The 22,579-nt window shown below is 34.1% G+C and overlaps 1 protein-coding gene across 1 annotated transcript; it reads right to left on the bottom strand.

Moving 5' to 3' along the window:
• Nucleotides 1-1,516: 1,516 nt before the first annotated feature.
• LOC138310989 (neuronal acetylcholine receptor subunit alpha-2-like) lies at nt 1,517-21,920 on the bottom strand. The gene is made up of 7 exons (XM_069252403.1): nt 21,798-21,920; nt 7,271-7,410; nt 6,416-6,460; nt 5,261-5,370; nt 4,431-4,584; nt 3,424-3,802; nt 1,517-2,940 (listed from the first exon to the last, which is right to left on the bottom strand). Exons 1-7 carry the CDS (start codon nt 21,850-21,852, stop codon nt 2,528-2,530), a joined length of 1,296 nt encoding a protein of 431 aa, XP_069108504.1. The 5' UTR covers nt 21,853-21,920; the 3' UTR covers nt 1,517-2,527.
• Nucleotides 21,921-22,579: the final 659 nt, after the last annotated feature.

The following is a 22,579-nucleotide window of genomic DNA, read 5'->3' as shown; positions in this document are numbered from 1 at the left end:
ATCTTTTTTCATGAAATAGTTATTTATACATATATTGTTTTCAATACGTCATTCTTGCACTCTATGTTTGTGAACTGCCGTTTTCCCCCTTTTCTCTCTTCCCCTTACGTTTATTGTTTATTTATCAGTTTATTTACTTATTTCATACAGGACTCACATGAATATTTTTAGACAGCATAATTATTCCTCTAAAGCCATCATCCCCCTTCATACCTTAACTCCTTTACATCCTTGCTCTTTCTCATTCTTTCTTTTCTACCACCCCATCCCCTTCTCATTAATAATAAAAAACAAACAATTAAATTTCTATTTTATGAGAAAGGAAATTACCAGATGATAAAATTGGAGATAAGTATTTTACATGTATATGTGGCAAATGTAGTTTATGTTGAAACATTGTTTGGAATATAAAAATAAAAATCGTTGCCGAGCATCGACGTTGTCGAATTTATGTTCAGCATACCGGGAGTGGGACGACTGGTTCGCCCGTTGTCAGAATAATGTGACCAGGTGGGGTGTGCTGCTTGTTGTCTTCGGTGGGATACTGCATAGTACTCTAAATTTGACAACAGTTCTACTATACAAGAAGACAATTCACGAATATACCAGTCTCCCAAAACACGCAACCCCCACGTCATACACGCTACACATCGCATACATGGGAGGTGGCCGTCCTTACAAGACCATGGCAGTTGATAAGACGTTAATATAATCAAACAAACAAACTAACTAATTTACCTTATACTATCTTAAAGATTCGACACCGCTTACGAACTGATATTTTATTCTATCAAAACAGGAGTAGATGAATTACTATTTTTCTTGTTTCAAAGGTTACCTAAACATCATTCACACCATTGAAAAGTTTGAGCTTGTTTACCAATTCCAAATATTATATGTTTTGTATAAACATACACATATCGATAGATGGATTCCGGCGAGTGTACAAAGACTGTTTTTTTTCTGTTTTGTTTTTCTTCGTTGTGCTAATTGTCATTGTTTTGTCATTATTATCTTAATTTAACCTAGATGCATGTATGGTCACGTTCCCATGAGTGTTTCTAGATTCTCTGTGAGTCAAGAACCAGTATAGCGTTCATTCTTAAATAAAGGTTTGCGAAGCAGTAACAGGTTGGTTGTTTGTTTTATGAACATCCGATAACATTTGTAAGAGCCAGGGTCATTTAAGAGCAGCCTCCCATTGTATACGATGTGTATGTGTAATGTCTATATATTTTTAGAGTCTGTGGTATGGTCATGTTCTGTATCTTTGCAATAATGAAAACATTTTTGTTGTTTATTTTTTCGCAGCAGTGGCGGAATGATTAATATGTCCCGACATACATGTATTACCACAAGCGTTCAACCTCTGGGATGCTGGTTCGAATCTCATGTGGGGCAGTTGCCAAATAGTGCAAGTACTGAGTGCTGACGGTGGTTTTTCTCCGGGCACTCCGGTTTTCTTTCACTGGCAAACCTGACTGAAGCATACCACCCGGGAAACAAGACAGGTCAATTTATACTGACAACAGGCAAAAACCAGTCGTCGCACTTCCTTTTTTTGAGTTCTTCACAAGAGTATAAACTATTAACTTATAGACTATAGTGTGTCTCGGCCACAACACTCAAAGTGGTACAAAACAAACAAAAAACACGTTGTTGAAAGTGTTTAATAATAACAAACATAATGCCACTGTGTGTCATAAGGCACTCAAAATGTCATCTTAAGGTCGTATTTATCATGTAGTATTTTCTATCTGGTTCAAATTAATCAGGTTTAAGTTTTTGGCATTTCTGTATATTTTCTTATCATTTAGGTATCAGGCGAAAATGCATTTATATTGACGCATATTAAATATGTATCGCAAGAATATTTGTTTCGTTATTTTCCAAGAAAGTCATTAAAATTTGACACGTAAAACTACAGGATATGATAAAACATTAGCCAGGTGTATATACAATGATAAATAGTATTGATTAAAATTAAAATTCTTTGTTTGAAGGATTCTTCTTTTGACTTAGATATCTTCACATAGTATACTACAGACGCGTAAAATATTTACAGAAATATATACTATTACAGAAGATTGTGTATAATATGTATGTGAATATAATAAAATGCACAATTTTTTGCCATGTTTGTTCAAGAAAGTTGTGCTCTAGTGAATTAAAGCTAATGTTTTGACTAGTAAATGTAGACTAATTTGATTAAATGAATTACTACCCAATATTAATATATTTGTGATATATAGTTTAACACAACTTTCCCACATTCTGCTCTAGTACATGGAGTGCGAAACACTATTAAGGTAGCCAAAACAATGAAAATATAAGACAACACCTATCAGTCCAGCCAGCACCCTGAGTGCTCAAGCTTGCGGGGGACATTTTGGATTCATATAGTGGATTGTAGGTAAAAATCATCATTGATATGATGCTTTGTAGTAAGCTCATATATTACCGAACGGTTCAAACGTTCATGTGATTCAGATAAAAGTAAAGCATTATGGGTTAAATACATGTAACTTCACAGATGTGCACCAATACCGAGAATAAGTAAAAAGAAGAATGTACAAACTATGGTTAATACGAGAAACAGGATGAACCAGAATTTATCAAACATGATACTAATGTCCTTTGTAGAGAAATCCAAATCCTCGGTTTCTTCTGTTGTCTTGTCTTCGTTTTCCCAAGCCTTGCCGACAGTCTTGAGTTCAGGGTTCGTCATATTGGTATCGTTCTTAATAATTTCCCTCCTAGAATCCGTTCGGTTGTCTTCGTACTTTCTTTTGCCCTTACACCTCAGCAAGACTTTCGTTGTGAACAGTTTCAGCCAGTTTGAGATGTCCGTTTGTTCTTCTTGGTGGTAAAGTCGCAAATTCAATGACGTCAGGAACACAGACAGTGATGACAGGGTTAGGATGCACATGATGTATATAGCTGCAAAGTAAATCAGAAAATAAATGACATACCCTCCGCCATTAGTAATTTATATTTTAAATGCACAAATTCCATCAACCAAACAGAATATTTTCAAAGTCACCTTGTATATTTCAAAGATGATTAAATTACATATGTAAACTAAGATTACAAATGATAAATTTATCTTTCAAAGCAGGTTATTCCTATGTTCACCCCGCAAAATAACACACCCTAATACAAAAAAAGTAAAAAATACAAAAAAAAAGTAAAAAATACGAAAAAAAACAATTTGTACATTTCGAATGAGTTCATACGACATATACCTAGACAGACGCTTTATACTGCGTTCATCTTCCTTATAAATACCATTTGATATTGAATTAATATTAAACACCAGCAATTTTGGCAGTATCCAAGACAATGTACATGCGTTATCTATGGGGTATTGGATTTTATTGATAAGATATGAAAAAATTATGTAAAACAAACTATAAGTCTTACATAGAACAGATGTGTGCACTGACGTGGTCGGCATGTTGTCGGATATCAGAGTCAGAAGCAGCGCAAGAGATAACAGCACGGTGATGCTGAACGAAATTCTTTCCCCTGATTCGACCGGAAGTATAAACACAATCGTTGTCAGGAAGGAGATCAGCACTACCGGAAATATCATATTCATGAAGTAATAGGTTGGTCGCCTAGCCAAATGAACAACGAAACTAAGTTGTGAGTATTTAACGCCGTCGTTGGTAAGTTCATGCCAGTCCAGGGATGTACTTTCGATGATCCACTCCCCATTTATTTTGTAGTCTTCAAGGTTGATGTTGGTCTTGTGGTGCGATAGGTTAACCACATCTATGGAATAACCCCAGCTTGTCATCTGTAACAGGACATATTATATCAGTTGTCATCCTATTTTATTTTATTGTTTCATGATAATTATATACTAAAAAGGATAATGCAGTTATCATGATGATTAAAAAGATTCATTTTTTATTCCGATCGTAGTGTACATTGAATTTAATGACCTTTATACAGAAGCGTATAGGCTTAAAATGGAAACATTTTTTCATGGTCCTGAAAATGTCTTATGTGGAGGTCGAATCATCAATATCAGTCATGCGTACAAATGCTCATTGCAATGCGGTTTTGATATCGGCCATGTTCAGGAAGTAACAAAATAGTGAATAAAAGCTTGTTATTCGTTTGTTTTATAACGATGTCACGTTTCTTTCTTTGATATGAAACCTCCTTCTTACAAGCCAGCCATTGTCTAATCTGGATATCTAATCTATTTATTCCGACAAGATCGAATAGCATATTCCTTCCTTACTGATAGTGCGTTGTTTAGCCATTAGCACACACCAGGCATTTTGTTATTTATAATAAAATCTGTATAATCTGTAAATCTGACTATACCGACCAAGTAGGCTGGTCCCGATACTATCCGGATTAGAAAAGTAACAGTGTAATTATACAATCAATTAACATCATCATCTGACACTTACTTCTATATAGCAACTTTGGCGATCAAAGGGGAACCACGTGATATCAACCTCGCAGTGAGTGTCGTAGATCCCAGGGGGCTCCCACTTCACGTGACCGTTATAATCTACCCGGAAAAGTAGATTAGGGTCCGATATCACAGCTATCTGGGTAATCCTGGAACAAAACGGAACGCAAAACGTGTCAATTAAAACTGTATTGGTTTGGATTATGATGTATACGTCCTATTAACAGCCAGTGTCAGTTAAGGACAGAATCCCGTGGATGTTGTGTCTTGCGTGCGTTAAGCACGAGATGCGTGTTTTGCTACTGTGGTATTTCCGTGTTAATATCATTGGGGTATAATGATATAGAGATATATAGTTTTCTTGTATACTGGTAAACCATCTTACTGGTAAACCATCGTGTGAACATATTTCGTGGATTTTGTGACCAATTAGAATTCACAAAAATCAATCATCACTTAAATGTAAACAAAATCTCTGTGAAATAGTCGTTAGGAATGAAAGCACGTTTTATTACATATAACCATCAGCTGAACTTATCCGATATTACGTCCTATAAACTCAGTGTATACACGATGGCCTTCGTGTGTATGATGTTTGTTGCAGTAGGTGAATACCTGTATGCTTTGGGAGGCTGCGGTATATCCGTGCGGTGTCTCCATGCAATAGCTAAACATTTGCCATGTTTATAGTGCTCTTTTACTGAACCATGTGTCAATTGTACTTGAATAAAAGCGTAGGAAAATAAACTTCCTAAAACAAATACTTGCTAATATTGTCCTTATTTTTCGAGAATGATGAAATATCTGATGTCCACTTGTACTTACGAGTTGTCTATGACCAGTTCTGGTTTCCAGATTATATCTTCATTTGCATATATGAAGGAAATGTTGTCGTTTGATGAAGGGGTCCAAGTTAGTCTGCTGTCTGTCCAGTACTGATTCAGACGAAACCAATAATTATTAATACCAAAATATATAACAAATTATGGACATTTGTTGAGGTTCATATGGTGTTGTATCGCCCAGTTCTTTATGTTAAATTCTACAAGGGTAATATAACACCAAACGGACCTAACCAAAGATCCTTACTTTTTATATTAGATATGTCGTTTCTTTAACTAATGTCAAAAACTTATGTGTATATTATTCAAAACGTAAAGCATTAATCAACGAACGCCACCTTGAAGAATGCAGTGTTTTTGTAATGAAGTTCGCAAAGGAATTTTAACTCAGTGTTTCTAAAAATGGAAACACCGAATCAAAATGCTTTAAATATAACGTCACGTGACCATGTATTACACCAAAAAAATAGTGGAATATTAGAGCATATCTAATATATATAAGTACTGTAATAGGAAATGATCATACAATACATGCTAAAGCTAGAAATATGAATAACACCAGAAGGTTTTTGTTTACAATCCCTTTAAATTAATACAATCAGTAGCATTAATTAAGTTAGCTTCTAAAAACACAAAGTTACATTGTTCCATATCTCTCCAGTCCCGGCCGGTTCTATTGCCTTTTAACAGGCACTTAAATTTATGTCTAACAAATAATTCTCTTTTTAAGACGTTGTCATGAATTTTTTATCGTACATGCATAAGAATATCATTATCATAGAATTACCAACGTCAAAATACTAAAATGCAATTTGCGTAATTTACTTACTTACTCTATTTGCCTTTGACCATGACAGTCATGAACAACGACACAATGAAATTGACTGCTAAAATATTAATTTCTCGACCTTTTTAAAAAAACAGGAAACACATACAAGTACTTCCGTATCTACCAAATTGAAAAAGAAACTCACTAAGATACAATATCCATAGAGTAGTTCAATTTTTCTTTGAACTTGGAGGTCATTAACATATACCACGAAATAAAATATAAGATTCACCAACGATTAGTTACTTGGCTTCAAGCAATAGTTTTCTCTAATACATTGTATTGATAAAAAATATATTATTGACTTACCATTGTGAAAAATCCAGATGTGGAAAATTTCTGTTGTTTAAGATTCTGAAACAATTATAATGATTATCACTTACAATTCGCTCACAATCGAGACACAAACATTTTCTAAACAAATATACATCGTCAGATACCAATATACATAAACACGTTATTTTTGTGTATATAGAATTTTTCGTCATTTACAACATATTCGCGAATATATACAATTCCATTTTTACATATGACAGAGTTAGCTTCCTTGCAGGTAGGTATCGATTTTGTGAGCGAAATTCAAGTCGTTTTCTCAATTTTCACGTTTTCGTTTTCTCCGAAAGGTATGACGCTACGCTCACAAACACATGACGTCACAAACAATACCTGCCCGCAATGGTAGATTACTCTCTAATATGCAAATACGGAATACAAAACCGCGATCAAGGGCTCTTAATGCCAACCGTACTTTTTATATAATTAGTGACGGAAATTTTTTATTCGTGTTCGAGCTATCTCGAAAAAACAAATGTTGGTTTACAGTAATAAAATCTTCTTCGTCAAATATAAAAAAAACTTGAGAGCGAAAAAAATGTATGTCAGTTCACAAATGCTCGCTATTGATATGTTTCCAAAGTCGTGTTGACCAGAGGCTTTTTAAAAAAAAAAGACATTATATCAAAAACAAAGCTTTGTTTTGTATAGCTTTTAAAAAACAACAACTTCAGAACAATGCATTTTCTACTACATTTTGTACCTCAGCATAGTTGCTTATGTTTTCATGTCCTTGGTTACATAGCAATCATGCCATGTTATACTGCCATGGATCTGAAAATCCCGTTGTTTCCTTTTTATATGCTTGATAAAGGGTTCAATTCGACTTACCAGGTCATTGATGCTGAGTAAAATAAACTCCACATCGACCGTCACCACGTCTGACGGTCTCACCAGTCTGTTGTAGCCTGTCCACAGGCCTGAGTGGACGGAGTTGGCGCCATTAATCGTGAAACAGTGCAATATCCTCACTGTAAGAGAATTCAAAATCAACTGATTACTCGTGTGTTTGTTTGTTTAATTGATTAACGTCCTATTAACGGCCAGGGTCATGTCAGGATGGCCTCCCAAGTATGCGGTGTGCAGCGTGTATGTATTATGTGGGTCGTGTTTTGGGAGACCGCGGCATACTAGGGATTAATTCAGGATATACTTTATATATCTTTTATGTTATGAAGATATAAATTCCTGCGTATATTCTAAATAAACATTGAAGCGATTAATGATGATAGTACATTCAGTTTTTTGTGTCACAATGTATATCTCCATAACATCAAAATGTATTCAAGTCGATGATTTAATTATATTTTACCAGTAATTTCACTTTCATTGGTCGACTTAGGCTGCTTTATCAACCAATCGAAGGCGACATTATAACTGGCGACGTCAGTTTAACGTTATGTACATGTACTGTACATATTTTAAGCCAATGGAAATGTTTGTTACTTAAAACAAATAATATGAACGTAATGAAAGGAGATTAATAAGTACTTAACTTAATGTTTATGTCAACTTATCACGTAAATCTGAATTTCACAGACACTCCATGCATACTTTCTCCAGATTGGACAAATGTGAAAATTGATTACCTCTATATATCAGAAATACTTCCTAAGCTCACAAAACAACACCAGATATATGTATTTATATAAACAGACACCACCTACATTTAAAACAGCCAGAGGCTTCCGGTATTTCCATGACGACATTTTTTAATCATGTGGTGTCCCAAAATCAAGACACTAGGACCGTTTTCGTTTATTCGGAACAACCGGTTCGACCGTTTGTTAAAGATACTCCACCGCCGACAAATAGTATATTTTCACTATCAAAAACAGGAGCAGACGATTTAGTATTTTTCTTCAGTTACAAAAACTACTTACTTTACAACATTGCCACCATTGAAAAGTTTGAGCTTCTAATTCTACGTCAAGTTAAAAATATGAAAAATACTTAATTGCATCCCGAAAAAAATTCAGACGCACTATATCCTATATGGAATGATGTACTGATTGCGCATGCACAAAAGGCAAAATGAAAATATATATATAATTTTTTGTGTTAATTAGGCATACATACACACGATTGAACACTAATTATCGTTCAAATAATGAATATAATTTATGCTCTGTCGGCGGTGGAGCATCTTTAAAGTATAAATCCTGACGGACCTGCAGTTTGTGATACAGGCCTGTGAAGGCTTTGTCAAGGCTCGTCTGATAACAATAATAAATTATCAGATCTGTCTTTAATTCATAAACGAAAAACCTGTTTCAACTAGTCAAACCGTGTAATCGAAAACAGCCCAGTCGACCCATTTTATAGACAATTGAAATTTTCTTATTACACAAAGTCTGTGTATCCTTGTATATTGATACATAATTCATATGTTTCCTAAAAAGTGTCTGCGTTATTTATTCACCGTATACATGTATATATATATATATTATCTCAGAAAGAAGCGTTTTCCATGAAACACCTATAGGTTGATATCATTATTGTTATGGAATCTAACCTTAGCTACAATAACAGAAAGTTCAGTTCTCCAGGGTGACGTCCTAGAGCCGTCGTCGTTTTTTCTGGTATTTATCATGAACATCATATTGACATTTGTCAAAGACACTAATACAAAATATAAAAATAGGGACCTTTGATTTGGCCCATAAGGTGTTATACCGACCTGGTAGAATTTAATTTAAAGACATCGGTCATTGTTTAACTCAAGGTCATTTTTTATTTAAGTATATCGGGGCGGTAGAACATCATGTGAACATTACCAAATGTCACTAACTGGTCAATGATAATCATACAACAGTTGTAATACGCATTCTTCGAGTATGACGTCAGAATCTCTACTCAAACCCTGTATGATTTAAAAGCTTCCTATCGTGTGTTTGTTATCTACTGTAAGTCAAATACATCAATACTGTACAGCTAAAGTGTAATTAAAGGAATTAGAAATAGTAAGTATGATAGCATATCCTTATAAAACATAACACTGAGTCAACAGACAGAAATGTGATCAGTTCATAACAATCAATTAATCAAACGTGTCGTGTAAGACACGATAGCTGCCTTACAATAACACTTAAAATGTAACAATACACTGCTAATTGATTTTAATGGTATCGAAATGTACTTCAATGAATACAAAACAAATAGTTCACGACTGGTTGTTGAATGTTTGAATAAGTGATAATACTACAATAGACTCGTTACTTATAATTTTACTCAATGTGACCTTGAATAATGCAATATGGCTGATTCGGAACTTATGATCATTGATGCTGAATCGCAACTAGCGAAATGTTTAATGTCCATTCTGTTTATTAAGAAAGAAAAGAATGTCAATTAAATGATAACATATAAAGTGTGATAACATTATGGGTAACCATGATTCTGCTGTGATGCATTTTACAATTTGTGTCTACGAACCAAACTGCTGCGGAAATATACGTGGTTGTAATTTTTAATGTGTTATAGACATTGATGCTGATGCTTCAGATATTTCTATATTCTGGCAATGTCCTAGAGTGTTTTGTTCTGGGCACGCGTCTTCTCGTTCGGTGTCTTCAGCGGCACGGTTCAGTAAGATAACACTATAAAAGGGACAAGGGTTCCACTTAAGGATTGATTGTCAATTTTGTTGCTTACATTGACTGATTAAGAAAGTTAATCTCGTGCAAATGAAGTGAACTGCGAAGCAGTATTTACGTTAACTAATTTACGTTAACTAATTTAAAAATCCCGCTGTTGAAAAAAAATTAAATTATACCAATCTCATTAAAATACAGATCTATATTAACACTATGTTTGATAAGAGGATCTGAGAAAATCCCATTGGGGGTCATGTCCAGGTGACCTTTGAAAATGGCCAATCAAATTGCTACTTGCAAAATTTTGACAGTGAATTTTAGGGGACGAAATTGTTTGAAAAAAACTGTCAGAATTATTTTAGTTAACGTAGTCATCTCGCCCAAAGAGCACAACAAAGCTTATTGTGTATGTTTACTGGGACGAAATATCGTTTTCAATTGATGTAACAAGGTGTAGAAAATGGATTTGATTTGAATTCCACGTGGTATAAAGGTCATCTGGATGTGACCCCCTATGGGATTTTGTCAGATCCTCTATTTAACGGAGTGGTTATAAGGATCTGTATTTAAATCAGATTGAAATTATATGTATTTGGTATAAGATTATCATACAAGTTGCAACATTGTACCAGTTACCGTACATGTATGTACAGCTACGGAACAGCTGCCAGTCAGTTCTTCTCGTCACCAAGGCAACACAAAATGTAGTTCCGAAAATAACTTCATTCTTTTGCGTTGTTACGATTAACAACGGCAATTTGAAATATTGTTATTATGTAGCTTCAAATACAAAAATTGCTGCGCAGTACTGTCACGCGGTTTATGACAGGTTCCTATTCGGACAATTGTGATGTTATTTATCTGTTTTAATCTACTCGAACATACTTAATATTCTATGTTTAGAAGTAAAATACAAAGCTTCATTTTGAAAATAATAGCCGTTTCTTTATTGTGATATATTGCTTTAACGTATTTAACTGTGTTTCTTTTAGCTAATCCTTCTTAGCAGTTCTCAATACCGGTACCACTTGCGTCAATTAATTAGCGACTATTGTATATCACGTTTAGACTTAGTGCCGTTTACATGTTTGTTCCTGTATATTTTGTATATTATCATTTTGTATTACTTGTATATTCACTTTAGGCCTAGGTTTGGAAGTGTAGAGTTGGATATTTCTCCGCTCCGCACCCGACTGTAATAAATCAGTATATAGAAAATATCATCTTTGGATTATCCTTTTTCCACAGACTATATTAGAGTTATTTCCCCAATACACTAGCTGTAGCGCTGTGAAAGTACTAGCAGTGCAGTTAATGTGTAATCTAGTTTCTCGATTTAGCAGGGGTCCGGTTTTGAAGAAAATGACGATTGTGGTGAAAATGATGAATAGCTGGTATCAAAACATAATCAAATCTTTTAACACTCAATTGCAATTGCTGTGGAATGTAACTGAATGTTGTATTTCCATCTGGTAATTATTTGTAGCTGGCATTTAAATGTGTATTAACTAAATCTGTTGTGAAATCCAACCCTTGTGTCTAGGGTATGCGATACAGTCCAATAACCATGCTTCCGGGGCTCAATAAACGTGTTAAATTGAGGGATTAGGCGCAGATCACTGGCAGACTTCTGTGTTATTCTTGAAATGTGATAACTTCTCTGTCAACTGGAGTTTAGGGATAAAGTACATGTATAAAGTTAGTAGAGAAACATCGATTTGAAATATTGGCGGTTTCCAACGACCCTCCAATGCCGTGGGTTTTGACACTCACACAATCGTTTCTTTAGGCTTAATGTCACTGAAATCAGCCTGTTTGCTATTTGAGCGTATTTTCATAGAAGCTATCGTTTCTTAACTTACATGTATGTCACCGTTTCACATATATATATTGTTCACATTATCGTAACTACTTGCGTTCGATTATGCCTACTTGCGATGAGTGATAAAACTCACTGCGTTCGGTAGTCATGTTCAGCATTTTTACGGGGCCTGAGCTAGCCTAAGTCAGCGTTTCATCAAAATACGTGTGTAATATCTGTATAATATTATATTACTGACAATTTCTAATATCATTTTATCAAGCATTTCTGTCTGTGTTTCTAAATGTTCAACGATAGGCCACATCGCAGAAAGTTCATTCAAAACTGAAGCGGCGTAAAACAAGGTCAAAATGTAAACAATGTCCAATTGTATTCTCACGCCGGTCAGAGGTCAGCTCGTGACCAAGCGTCTTCATTGGGAAATGAAGTGATAAGAGTTTACTAGTTTCATTGATGCGTAGCGAAGTGAAAATATAAATATTGTTCTAAGGAGACACATTACGAACATACCGCAGTCTCCCACAACATTCAGATATTCACATACACAACACATAGGATGTCGTCCGTAAATATTCCTTGCTGTTAATATGACTTTGAACGTGATAAACCAAACTAAACCAAGTGCAATTTGACTATTTGTCAATTTAGATAAATCCAGCCATTTAATTAAATATATCGAGTTTGGACCACAGAGATCTGAGAAATAGTTACAGATTATATAATCATGGACCCACCAGAGTGCCCTAAGACCATTTTTAGACCTTTTAAAGCTCTAGATAAAACCGATAAAAATCATACTCTACATGGTACTATATACGAGAAGGGTGAAAAGCCTTAGACTCCAAATTTCTAACCCGCCTACCTTTAGCGGCTATAAACGTATTTCTTGTACATCTTCATTGTACATCTTCATAAAAACGGTTACTACCGTTGGAAAGAGCGATAATTTTCCTTTCTAAATCATCCTACACATCTATACAAAATGCCGTCATTAAGACGATATAAGCCCCATTATGACAAACATCTTGAACGGCAGCTAATTAATATTCACGTTGGCGGATCCGGCTAAAATATGCATGAGCTAGGCCTATGCTGCAAATGGCTATATAAAGGCTCTCTTCTCGGGACGCATCGTAGTTTATCCGTGGCGTCCGCTACGCAGCAATGACACATCGAAAAAGGGGAAAATTCGTACATCTATATATAGATTTCGCCGTTACTATTCAAAACATATACTACTGTAGGAAATACTTGGTAAAAATTAGAGATAGATATCCGTTATATCAAATGATTCAAATAACAAGCGATGTCTGAACCATATCAGCAGTACAAAAACCACTTCTGGTAACTCTCCCTTATACTTCGATATATAATTCAGGATTCTCCGTAAGTCTGGTGCTCAAACTCAGTAAGTCTGGTGCTCAAACGTTAAATCATAAAACGTACTTTATATATGAATCATAGTTTCCTACAAGGTTTGTTCCAATGAGTGACCTTAACCTTTATTCAAGGTCACAGGAGTCAAAAAGGCTAAAATCTTTAAACAACATATTCTTAATAACCAAGATTCCAAGGGGCTCTAACGTGCTTGGGGATGATATAAATTCTTATTCACTCTCCTATTTGTTAAGTATGAACCATGTATGATTACCAGATCGCAGGAAAAAATAATGCTTTTCAGTACTCAAAAACTGATACCCGGTATGTTGTTTTGTGTTGAGGACTCGAGCAAGTCTATAATCTATTCCTCTGATTGTTTCTGTTGTAGAAAACTATGATGCATATATAAAGTACGTTTTGATAATTTAACATTTGACCACCAGACTTTCTGAAAATCCTGAATTATCATACTCGGGCTTAGTAGCGTATCCCCATGTGTAAATGCCTAAGTGGCAGGCATATTAATTTGACCTGGCCCCGATTTCTCGAAACAAACTTAAATCAAAAACTGACTTGAGTCATAATTTTTCATATATGTTACATAAGGAGAAAAAGTTTTGACCTAAGTCTGCAATTTTGTTTCGAGAAATCGGGGCCTGGACTAGATTTATGTTTTGTGACCAAACTCATTCAGTCTGTATTCTGAGGTGTTCAGTCCGAAGACTTATCTATCCGATCAATTAGCTACTCTCATCTTGCATTATAACCAATGTCTTAGTTGAACACCTCTTGTTTATTTTCCAATTTTCCCCTTGAAAAATCTTTTTTCATAGGTCGTATGTACCTATTATTATAAACGTTTTCTCAACTTGAGAAGAAGATAATTGCAACAGGAAAAGTAATATTATTTGTTACATAGTTATGTAGATTTATCTAAAGCTATGACCGCGGTGGCCGAGTGGTTAAGATGTCCCGACATATTACCACAAGCCCTCCACCTCTGGGATGCGGCTTCGAATCCCATGTGGGGCAGTTGTCAGGTACTGACCGCTGGTCGGTGGTTTTTCTCCGGGTACTCCGGCTTTCCTCCGCCAACAAACCTGGCACGTCCTTACATGACCCTGGCTGTTAATAGGACGTAAAAATAAACAAACCAAACCAATCTAAAGCTATGACTATATTTAAATGCTTACTTAAAACAATACACAATCCGAAAGGACAATTAAATGATCGAATGAAAACAGGCTTAGGACGGTCGTACAAAACGCTTAGATGATCCCAATAAAATTGATTTTTAAGCAGGTGTTCAGCCGTATTTATTATATGAATCGTGAAAAAAATAAAACAAATGTTCTTTTTATATCCTTAATGACCATAGGCAACGAACCAAGCCAGTTAAAAGGTCCCAGGAGAAGTATTTACAAAGTTGTTTATGGCTTAATGATAACAATATATTGCTCCTGGCAAACGTATCAAAGACAAAGCTATGTCAATGACTTCCTACACATTATTTATCCAGCTTTATTTATGCCTAGGTATCGTTTCGCTATACGGTTACATATAAAATACAAAAAGGACATGCGTATTCCTATTCAATCGATGTTTATCATCAACACATTGTGAATGAGTAATCAGTTATGAAAGATATGAATATCATACTATGGAAGCCATAGATGATGTTAGACAAAAGTTACACTTAATTACCGTAACGAAATAGATAAAATCAGGAGCTAAAAGCAAATTTTGAAGTGTATATCGATTAATAAATAATTGATAAATGATTACGAAATATGTTTAAATGTAGTACAACGCCGACGAATATGTATGTTTTATTTATTTAAGTTGTAGGTGCTGTAACTTTCCTACTCAGTAATCAAGACGAAATTATATTATTTTATTCACCACCAAAAAATACCAACATTTTGAGAATTACAATACTTACAATAGAGAGGTTTTAATTTTACAAATAAGTAATAGTGAGATGAAAATGAATTTTGGAAGTACTGCCAAAAAACATTATATTTATATATGGTACGACCATACAGACAAGTTAGGTTTACAATTTCATTTCACATTTTGAGAGTGTTATTAGTAACTTTAAAGTGATTTCTGCCTGTATGTTTCACCTAAACATACACAACGATATTTACAGTACATCGATTCTGTGTTGTAACTAATGGTTATACAATACATGTGTTTGTTTGTACATTTGAATGAATTTTCACAGGTTAATTAATTAAATCTCAGGGTTTTACTAGAGATTACTTTTTAAAAAAATAACGAAATTTCCTCCCAGTTATGGCATATATAACTTTGAAATCAGCATCATACGAATTATTATTTCTCTTCAGTAACAAAAGTTGCTTACTCTTCACCATATCCATCATTGCAAAGCTAAAAGTTTCTTCTTTTACTTCAGAATAATAGTACTAAGACTAATTTATTAAATCCCGAAAAAAGTCCATGCCATTGTGTCATATATGGTAAGCGGCACTAATTGTGCAACTATATGTAATTTGTGCCAATTAGACATATAAAATGCACATCAATACTAAATGATAAATTATATTTCATAATGACTATCTTCGAGGAAGACCAATCTCCATGTATGCAATGTATTGTGCGTGGTATCTGCTTTTTTGGGAGACTGTGGTATGTTTGTGATGTGTCTCCTTGTGATAGTAACATCTTACTAATTGTATAGTGCTATATCAATGAAGCGAATTGCCAAAGAAACAGAACGATAGAATGCATGTTGGATACTTCCTCTATCCCGATGATGCTGAACTTTAAACAGGAATAGAAATTCATTATAGATTGATGTGTGGCGTAGCCAGGAGATGATCGAACCCAGCGCCTTCCGCAAAAATTCAAGAACGAAGGAGTTTTATGAGAAGTCTGAAAGATGAAGTCATATTTTACAATACTTACACATTGTCCATGGGGAATTTTAACGGGTTGAATACTGATTTTTAATAACAACGTGTATTGATACTCTGTATATGTATCAATAATATCTTAATCGTTCCAGGACTCTGCATTAAGATACTTATAAAGTTATTAGCTTACAATTTTTATCATTTCCAAAACTGAAAATTCACTACAGCATTATTACATCAATTTTTCATATTTACTTAAACCAACTACGTTTTCTCTGTCAGATATATAATTGTAACACACAGTGTTATTTTGAAGTTTATATCTTACTTATGTGTACACTAGATTTCATGGTATTGTATCCTTTGGTTAAATACACCAAAGAGGTCACTACATGCAATACACATTTTCCAGAATTATCGGTGACATAATTTATGGAGGTATGCTATCATACTGCGACACTATCTATCTTTATCAATTTTCTATCATTACCTTTTGATTGCATTATGAAGCAGTTAAGCAGAGAAACGTGGCGATACCAGGATATAATGACAGAGACATTAAATGCAATCGGAAACACAGCATATAATAAACCGCTCAAGATACTGTAAACATGAATATATTCGCGAGTGATTAATTTCACGACCCGAACTACTAGTATCATAGTTTCACAAACTATTACGAATGGGAATATTTCCGCGGTTAAAATGTTTCCACGCAGTGATGGTAACCCCTGGAGTATCGAGGATGGGACACGCTATGAGGAAGAAATGAACAGATAGGATCCTACATTTAGTCGCCTTTACGACCAATGCAATAAGGGCCATGCAATAACCGGTTGTTTTACATGGATTTAAAAGTCAATTCATTCCATTGATAGGTAAAACTAAAAACGAGTGTTGCGATAACAAAAATTACATGTATTTCTTTCAAATGGTTTGCAAATGACCACTGCCCCCAGTATATCGACAATATTTTGCCATAAGATATGATGGCACTATTTCTTGCTAATGGAAAATTGCTGATGCGTGGATTCGACATAAATTATTTAATTAGAATTTGATTATAAATCAGTTTGTAAAGTCAGTTATCGAAATAAAAGACATTCAATACAACAGAAACATTAATTTGAGATAGAGATTACTAAAAGATAAATAGAATCTTACATGGGTCTGTCAAGTGGATAATGGCATCTCAATACTGTTGAAAGATTTTGGTTCTTCAATCCGAGCCTTGCCGAAGGTTGGCGGCCAAAATTTTTTACGAGGGTTGACATAACCCTATCCACTTAACAGATCCATTTTTAACTATTTTTCTCCCATATTGTAAAGAAAAATTCAGAAAACAAAAATGATGACGTTCTCGTCAGTAGTCTCCTCATGTATCGATGACGTCATTGTCAAGCATGTGTAAGCTGTCTTTTCCCTTCCGCGGAAAAGTATGGGAGGAATCTCTTGAGATGTATGGGATAATATATTTCCAATCATAGCTTAAAGCTGGATTTCATCGTCGCGTTAACATCTGACCAGCGTTTTGTATCATTCATCAGTAATGTCTGTGTTTATGTAGTATCCTTAAAGTTTATCAATAGATGAACGTGTCAGTGTCAGGTTTCGCGTTTCACGTTCTTTAGCCCATTAGTCCAGGGCATGACGTCAAACCCATTCCTAAAATATTTCTATAGCATTGACACATATAATAGAAAACGGCTGGTATGCCCATATGTGTTACGGTGGGTTTTTTATCTAATCGGCAAATCTAAAAATGGGTCATGATATTTGGACTATCCACTGTTTTATCAATATAACGTGTCATGTTACGCGGTGTTAAGTCCATTATCATTTGTCCAGAACATGGCAGACAATGCCGTTACTAATAGATTCTGAGGCTATTAACACATACAAATAAAAACTGTCTGGCATACACGCCAAAATACGTTTAGGTAATTTTTATTATTAATTAATGAGTTCTTAGAAAGTGCGATGTACAATTTATAATGATAAATGTCGACGACAAAACTCATAGAATAAGCATCCTTTGAACCTAGATAGCATCTATTACTATTTCGATCGAATTCGAATCGTCAACGTTCCGCCGAGGTTTCTGTAATTCGTCATAAATATGCCTGTAGATAAGAATATAATGAGATAATTTGTATACTGACACTATGATTAGCCGATATATCATTATGTCCCAGTTTACAAGGATTTAACAGGTGTTATGGATGGCGTAAGGATAAGAGGGTATTTATTTGCGAAACAAAAGCATGTCTGTTACTAAAAATGATTTTCAAAATGTGGTAAAGGACCTTTTACAGTTACCATTAAATGTCGCCCACGAACCAATTGAATAAATCCCAAGTGTTTTTTTAGTATTGTGAAATTTAACCTGTAAATTACCATTAAAGGTGGTGTTCAAGCTAATGTTAAAAATCACATAGAAACTGCCCACAGTCCAATTTTCTTGAAACTTTGCATATTTTAAGTACTACTAGTTGTCCCTTTAAAATGACACTTTTTCCTTTTGTGATTTTAAAAAGGCCCAAAGGGCTCATTCGGCCGAATGAGATAGTAACAGTTTTAAATACATTGTTGCCATTGTTTCGAAACAAAAGCCGTCTGATTGCTCAAAATTAAGATTGTAGCCTTTGTGGTGCTGGTATTATTTTTAAATTATACATACTTTATTTGAAATTCAAATGTAACTCTGTTTCCCTCTTTAATCATTTTTTAATTCAATTTAAAATAGTTTCTATTTACATAAGAGAGATGGATAATCTTAATTTGTATCTTGCGAGTTTAAGTTGCTGAGAAAAATATATTTCTTTCCAATAATTATTTGATTTCTGATATATGAAAAGAGAAACTATTTGTTTCACCCAAGAGTATATCTAGTTGTTAGGTTTTTTTGTACTGGTGGGGAAGATGCATGAATAGAAATGCAATAATTTTAGAGTACATATGTTAACTAACAAAAAATTCTATCACTAACTGTTGTTTTATTATAGTGTCTATGATAATTTAAAATTTATGGTCAACTAGGGCAAATATTGATGTTTTAGAAAATTCCCCTCGCTACATTTCAGCCTATGAAATGCTGTTTTCCCGGACTTCAATTTTTCTCAAAAAGTATCTGTTATAAGATTATACCTAAAGCATGTTTTTAAAATGGTTTAAAAGTGTGGACAATATCGATAACATGCCAAATATTTCGAGCAAACCCAATATCCTCAATTTTTAACCTGAAAAAAATTTGAGGTTTTTTTGCTTCAAAATCAATTTGTCGTAAAAATAATTCGTAAATATAATTATAAATGGATATGAAATAAAGAATGAAGTATCTTTTATTAACAAAAATAATTAAAAAATAAAAATTATGTTCAAAAGATGGACACAAGGGGTCCCCTTGCCACATACCCAAAGCAATTTTAGAAAATATCATTTCAGGCCCTTTATGCCTTTTTAAAACATACAAAATTAATATACAACACATAAAAAGTAGTTATGTACCTAGACCTTTAACACTGCAAATTTGAAAAAAAAATCGGCACGTGGGCGGATTTTGCAACCCCACCTTTCAAAATAATAATTAAGTTTAGTCAGCTTACACAAAATTATCTCTATTCATTTCACCTTTAATTCGTCATTTATACAGTAAACCACTGTATTGTCGATTAATACCAATTTTCGCGTAACTTCGCGAGAAAACTTGAATGCGTATTCAAATGTTGGCAAATAACTACAAATCGATTAACTGTACAAAGCGAATAACTGAACAAAGCGTATTTATAAATGTATAATCGTCAGTAAGAACCCATCATCGCGAATATATGTATTATTGAATATTGTTTACGCAAACATAAAGCAGTTTCCAGTATTAACGTAATATCGAAATAACCAGTACCCTACAGTTTAGCAATTCATATAGAAATGAAATCGACGCGCGAATGACGTTAGTCGTGAAAATGACGTTAGTCGTGAAAATAAAATTAGTCGTGAAAATATAAATACGCAAATATAAATTGCCGCGAAAACTAATTATATTAACACGGAGATGTTTGCCAAGAAAATTTACCTACATCTGACAATATTTTTAAATGACAGAAAAACAAACAAACACACCAATATCTGTCTTATAACTAACAGTTCTGTTTAGTACGCGTTAATAGTACATGTTTATGGTAGTTTTGCATTAATAGTACAAGCTTATGGTAGTTTTGCATTAAGTACTTTGTACAAACTGCTTTTCATTGACTTTTGTGTCAGATCCTAACTTTTATCAAAGTCATTCACGGGGGTAATAATCATCAAATAAAACATTAACAAAAGTCACGCGACTCATCAAACAGAAGTAAAAGACAGGTCTTTGAAATGTAAAATGTCAATGCATGTCTAGAAACCTATGTAATTAGAAGATAGTAATTGAAGTATTATTTGTGTAATCATGTAAGTGTTAACCGTTATCTATTTATTTATTGTTTTTGATGCACGCCATGGCGTCTTTGATCAACTCGCGTATGAACACAATTCTGGAAAAAAAACTTTGATATTATATTCTTATGTAATCAATGCTGTGTACTTTGTAATAAAAGGTATTTTGATGTTAATAACGGGACTATGGCGTATACTGTAATACAATTTATATTCTCGGGCTCAGTATTTTGCGGTTTCCTGTACAGGGCCTATTCGTGGAGAATAAATTTCGCCGTTCACAGAATTCACTGAATTTTTATTCTTATGTACGACAATGAGTTTCTGAATATTTCGCTGGTGTTTAAAAATTGCGGGTTTTTTCGAGTGAAAACGCCAATGTAGCGAAAATAAACCACCTGCGAAATATAACCGCTATACTGGCAAACCAGGTCGTCATATTTTCTTAAAACTGAACGTCAAATATGAACACTACCTACCACTTTTTACAGGTTATCGTGCACATTTGCCGAGCCTTTTTTCATGGGACGAATGTTCGATTTAAAGCCAAAAGTGAGGCAGTATCAAGGACGTTGTAATTTGAAAGACTAGAAAACCTATCTCAAATTTAACCGTCATCTATGATGGCGCCATTGAGCAGGAGGTAAAATGCTACATATAAAGTAGTTATTGTTTTAATCCATACTTTTGAGGTTTAAATTCTTTAACCAAAGTCTTATTTTAAATCTCTGTGTGATTTTGTGTCTGATACTATTTTGGTTTTAAATTGTCATTAGCATTCTAACACAAAACCTTGAGATGGTAAAGAAATAGAGACAAAATAAAGGGTAATCCATGACAAATTTCATGCAATTATGTTAAATGAAATAATACATTTGTTTAAGATGTTACATCGTTGACAGAGTTTATCAGAATAACTATTCTACTAGAAAGAAGTTAATTGAACTGCATTGCGTAATTTATAATAATGGCGTTTTAACAAAATTAAAGTCATGTGTGCTAAAGCTTGGCATACATGTTCATTTAGAAATTATTTAAAGCCCACAGAGTTTGATAACCCATTTTAAAATGATATATGTAGCATTCGCTGTAAACATTAGTAGCAATACAGGCGTTCAACAGTGTAAAACAATCTCGCTTCTTAGATTGTCTAGATAGAAAATTATAGGAAAATTCTCTAAATCACAAGTGTTGATATCTTTCTAAAATGTTTGTATCCCATATGCGTAGAAATATCATAAAGTTTAACTTACCTTGACAGAGAATACTGAGTCCTAGAAAACACCACCTGTAAATATGGTTTACCATACCGGTAGTTAAGTGTCTATGAACCGTACACTTTATTGCTACTTCTGTAAACGTGCCTTAACTATATGGCTACCTACACTGACACCAACTATTATAACTAGCGGATATCAAATCGATAGGACGCCAGACACCGCGCTTCATTCATATCGATCTTTCTTAATTGTTTGAATGATTCCAGTAATTTTATAAATACACTTCTGCATTGTTCCTTCCAACAAATTCGTTGGTTGGGAAGTTAAATATAATTTATATTCGTGATTTAGCTTGAGTACACTGTCTCTTGTGAATCGGTTTTAATTCCCCTGAGGCATGTTTATGTCAGTCTCTCTTTGCATGTTACAAATTATAAAATTATCTTACTCTTCTGGGTTTGGATTAATTGTGACGTCATTTATTTGTGAATATTACGTCATCTTTCTCAATGAAATGACGTCATCTGCTGTTAAAATCATTGACGTAACAATCATGCTCCTCCCACAAAAGTAGATTACGGAAAAATGGGGTAACTACAGTAAATAAATGCTAGCCATGATTCTCAATTGGTAATTTGTTTCTTGCGTCGTGCTTGGAATTCAAACTGCATAATTACTCATTGCAGATATTTTGGTTAACTACATTAATTCAGTGAATATTTATTTTAATAGATTACCTGACCATATGTCATGGTGGCCTATGTGATAATCGTCTGTACGTCGTCGAGAATCATCCGTCGTGCGCTGTTTGTCAT

This window comes from Argopecten irradians, chromosome 16 (assembly GCF_041381155.1).
Source record: "Argopecten irradians isolate NY chromosome 16, Ai_NY, whole genome shotgun sequence".
NCBI lineage: Eukaryota > Metazoa > Mollusca > Bivalvia > Pectinida > Pectinidae > Argopecten > Argopecten irradians.
The sequence above is the reverse complement of the archived record's forward strand: the minus strand, read 5'-3'. Positions and strand labels throughout refer to the sequence as shown.

Bases quoted from the DNA above. Each gene is read 5' to 3' on its own strand.
- LOC138310989 (XM_069252403.1), bottom strand. From the start codon at position 21,852: ATGGTAAACCATATTTACAGGTGGTGTTTTCTAGGACTCAGTATTCTC. The intron at 6,461-7,270 runs GTAAGTCGAATT...TAATTGTTTCAG, and splicing joins TACTCAGCATCAATGACCTG to AATCTTAAACAACAGAAATT. The intron at 4,585-5,260 runs GTAAGTACAAGT...GTTTTGTTCCAG, and splicing joins GAACTGGTCATAGACAACTC to GATTACCCAGATAGCTGTGA.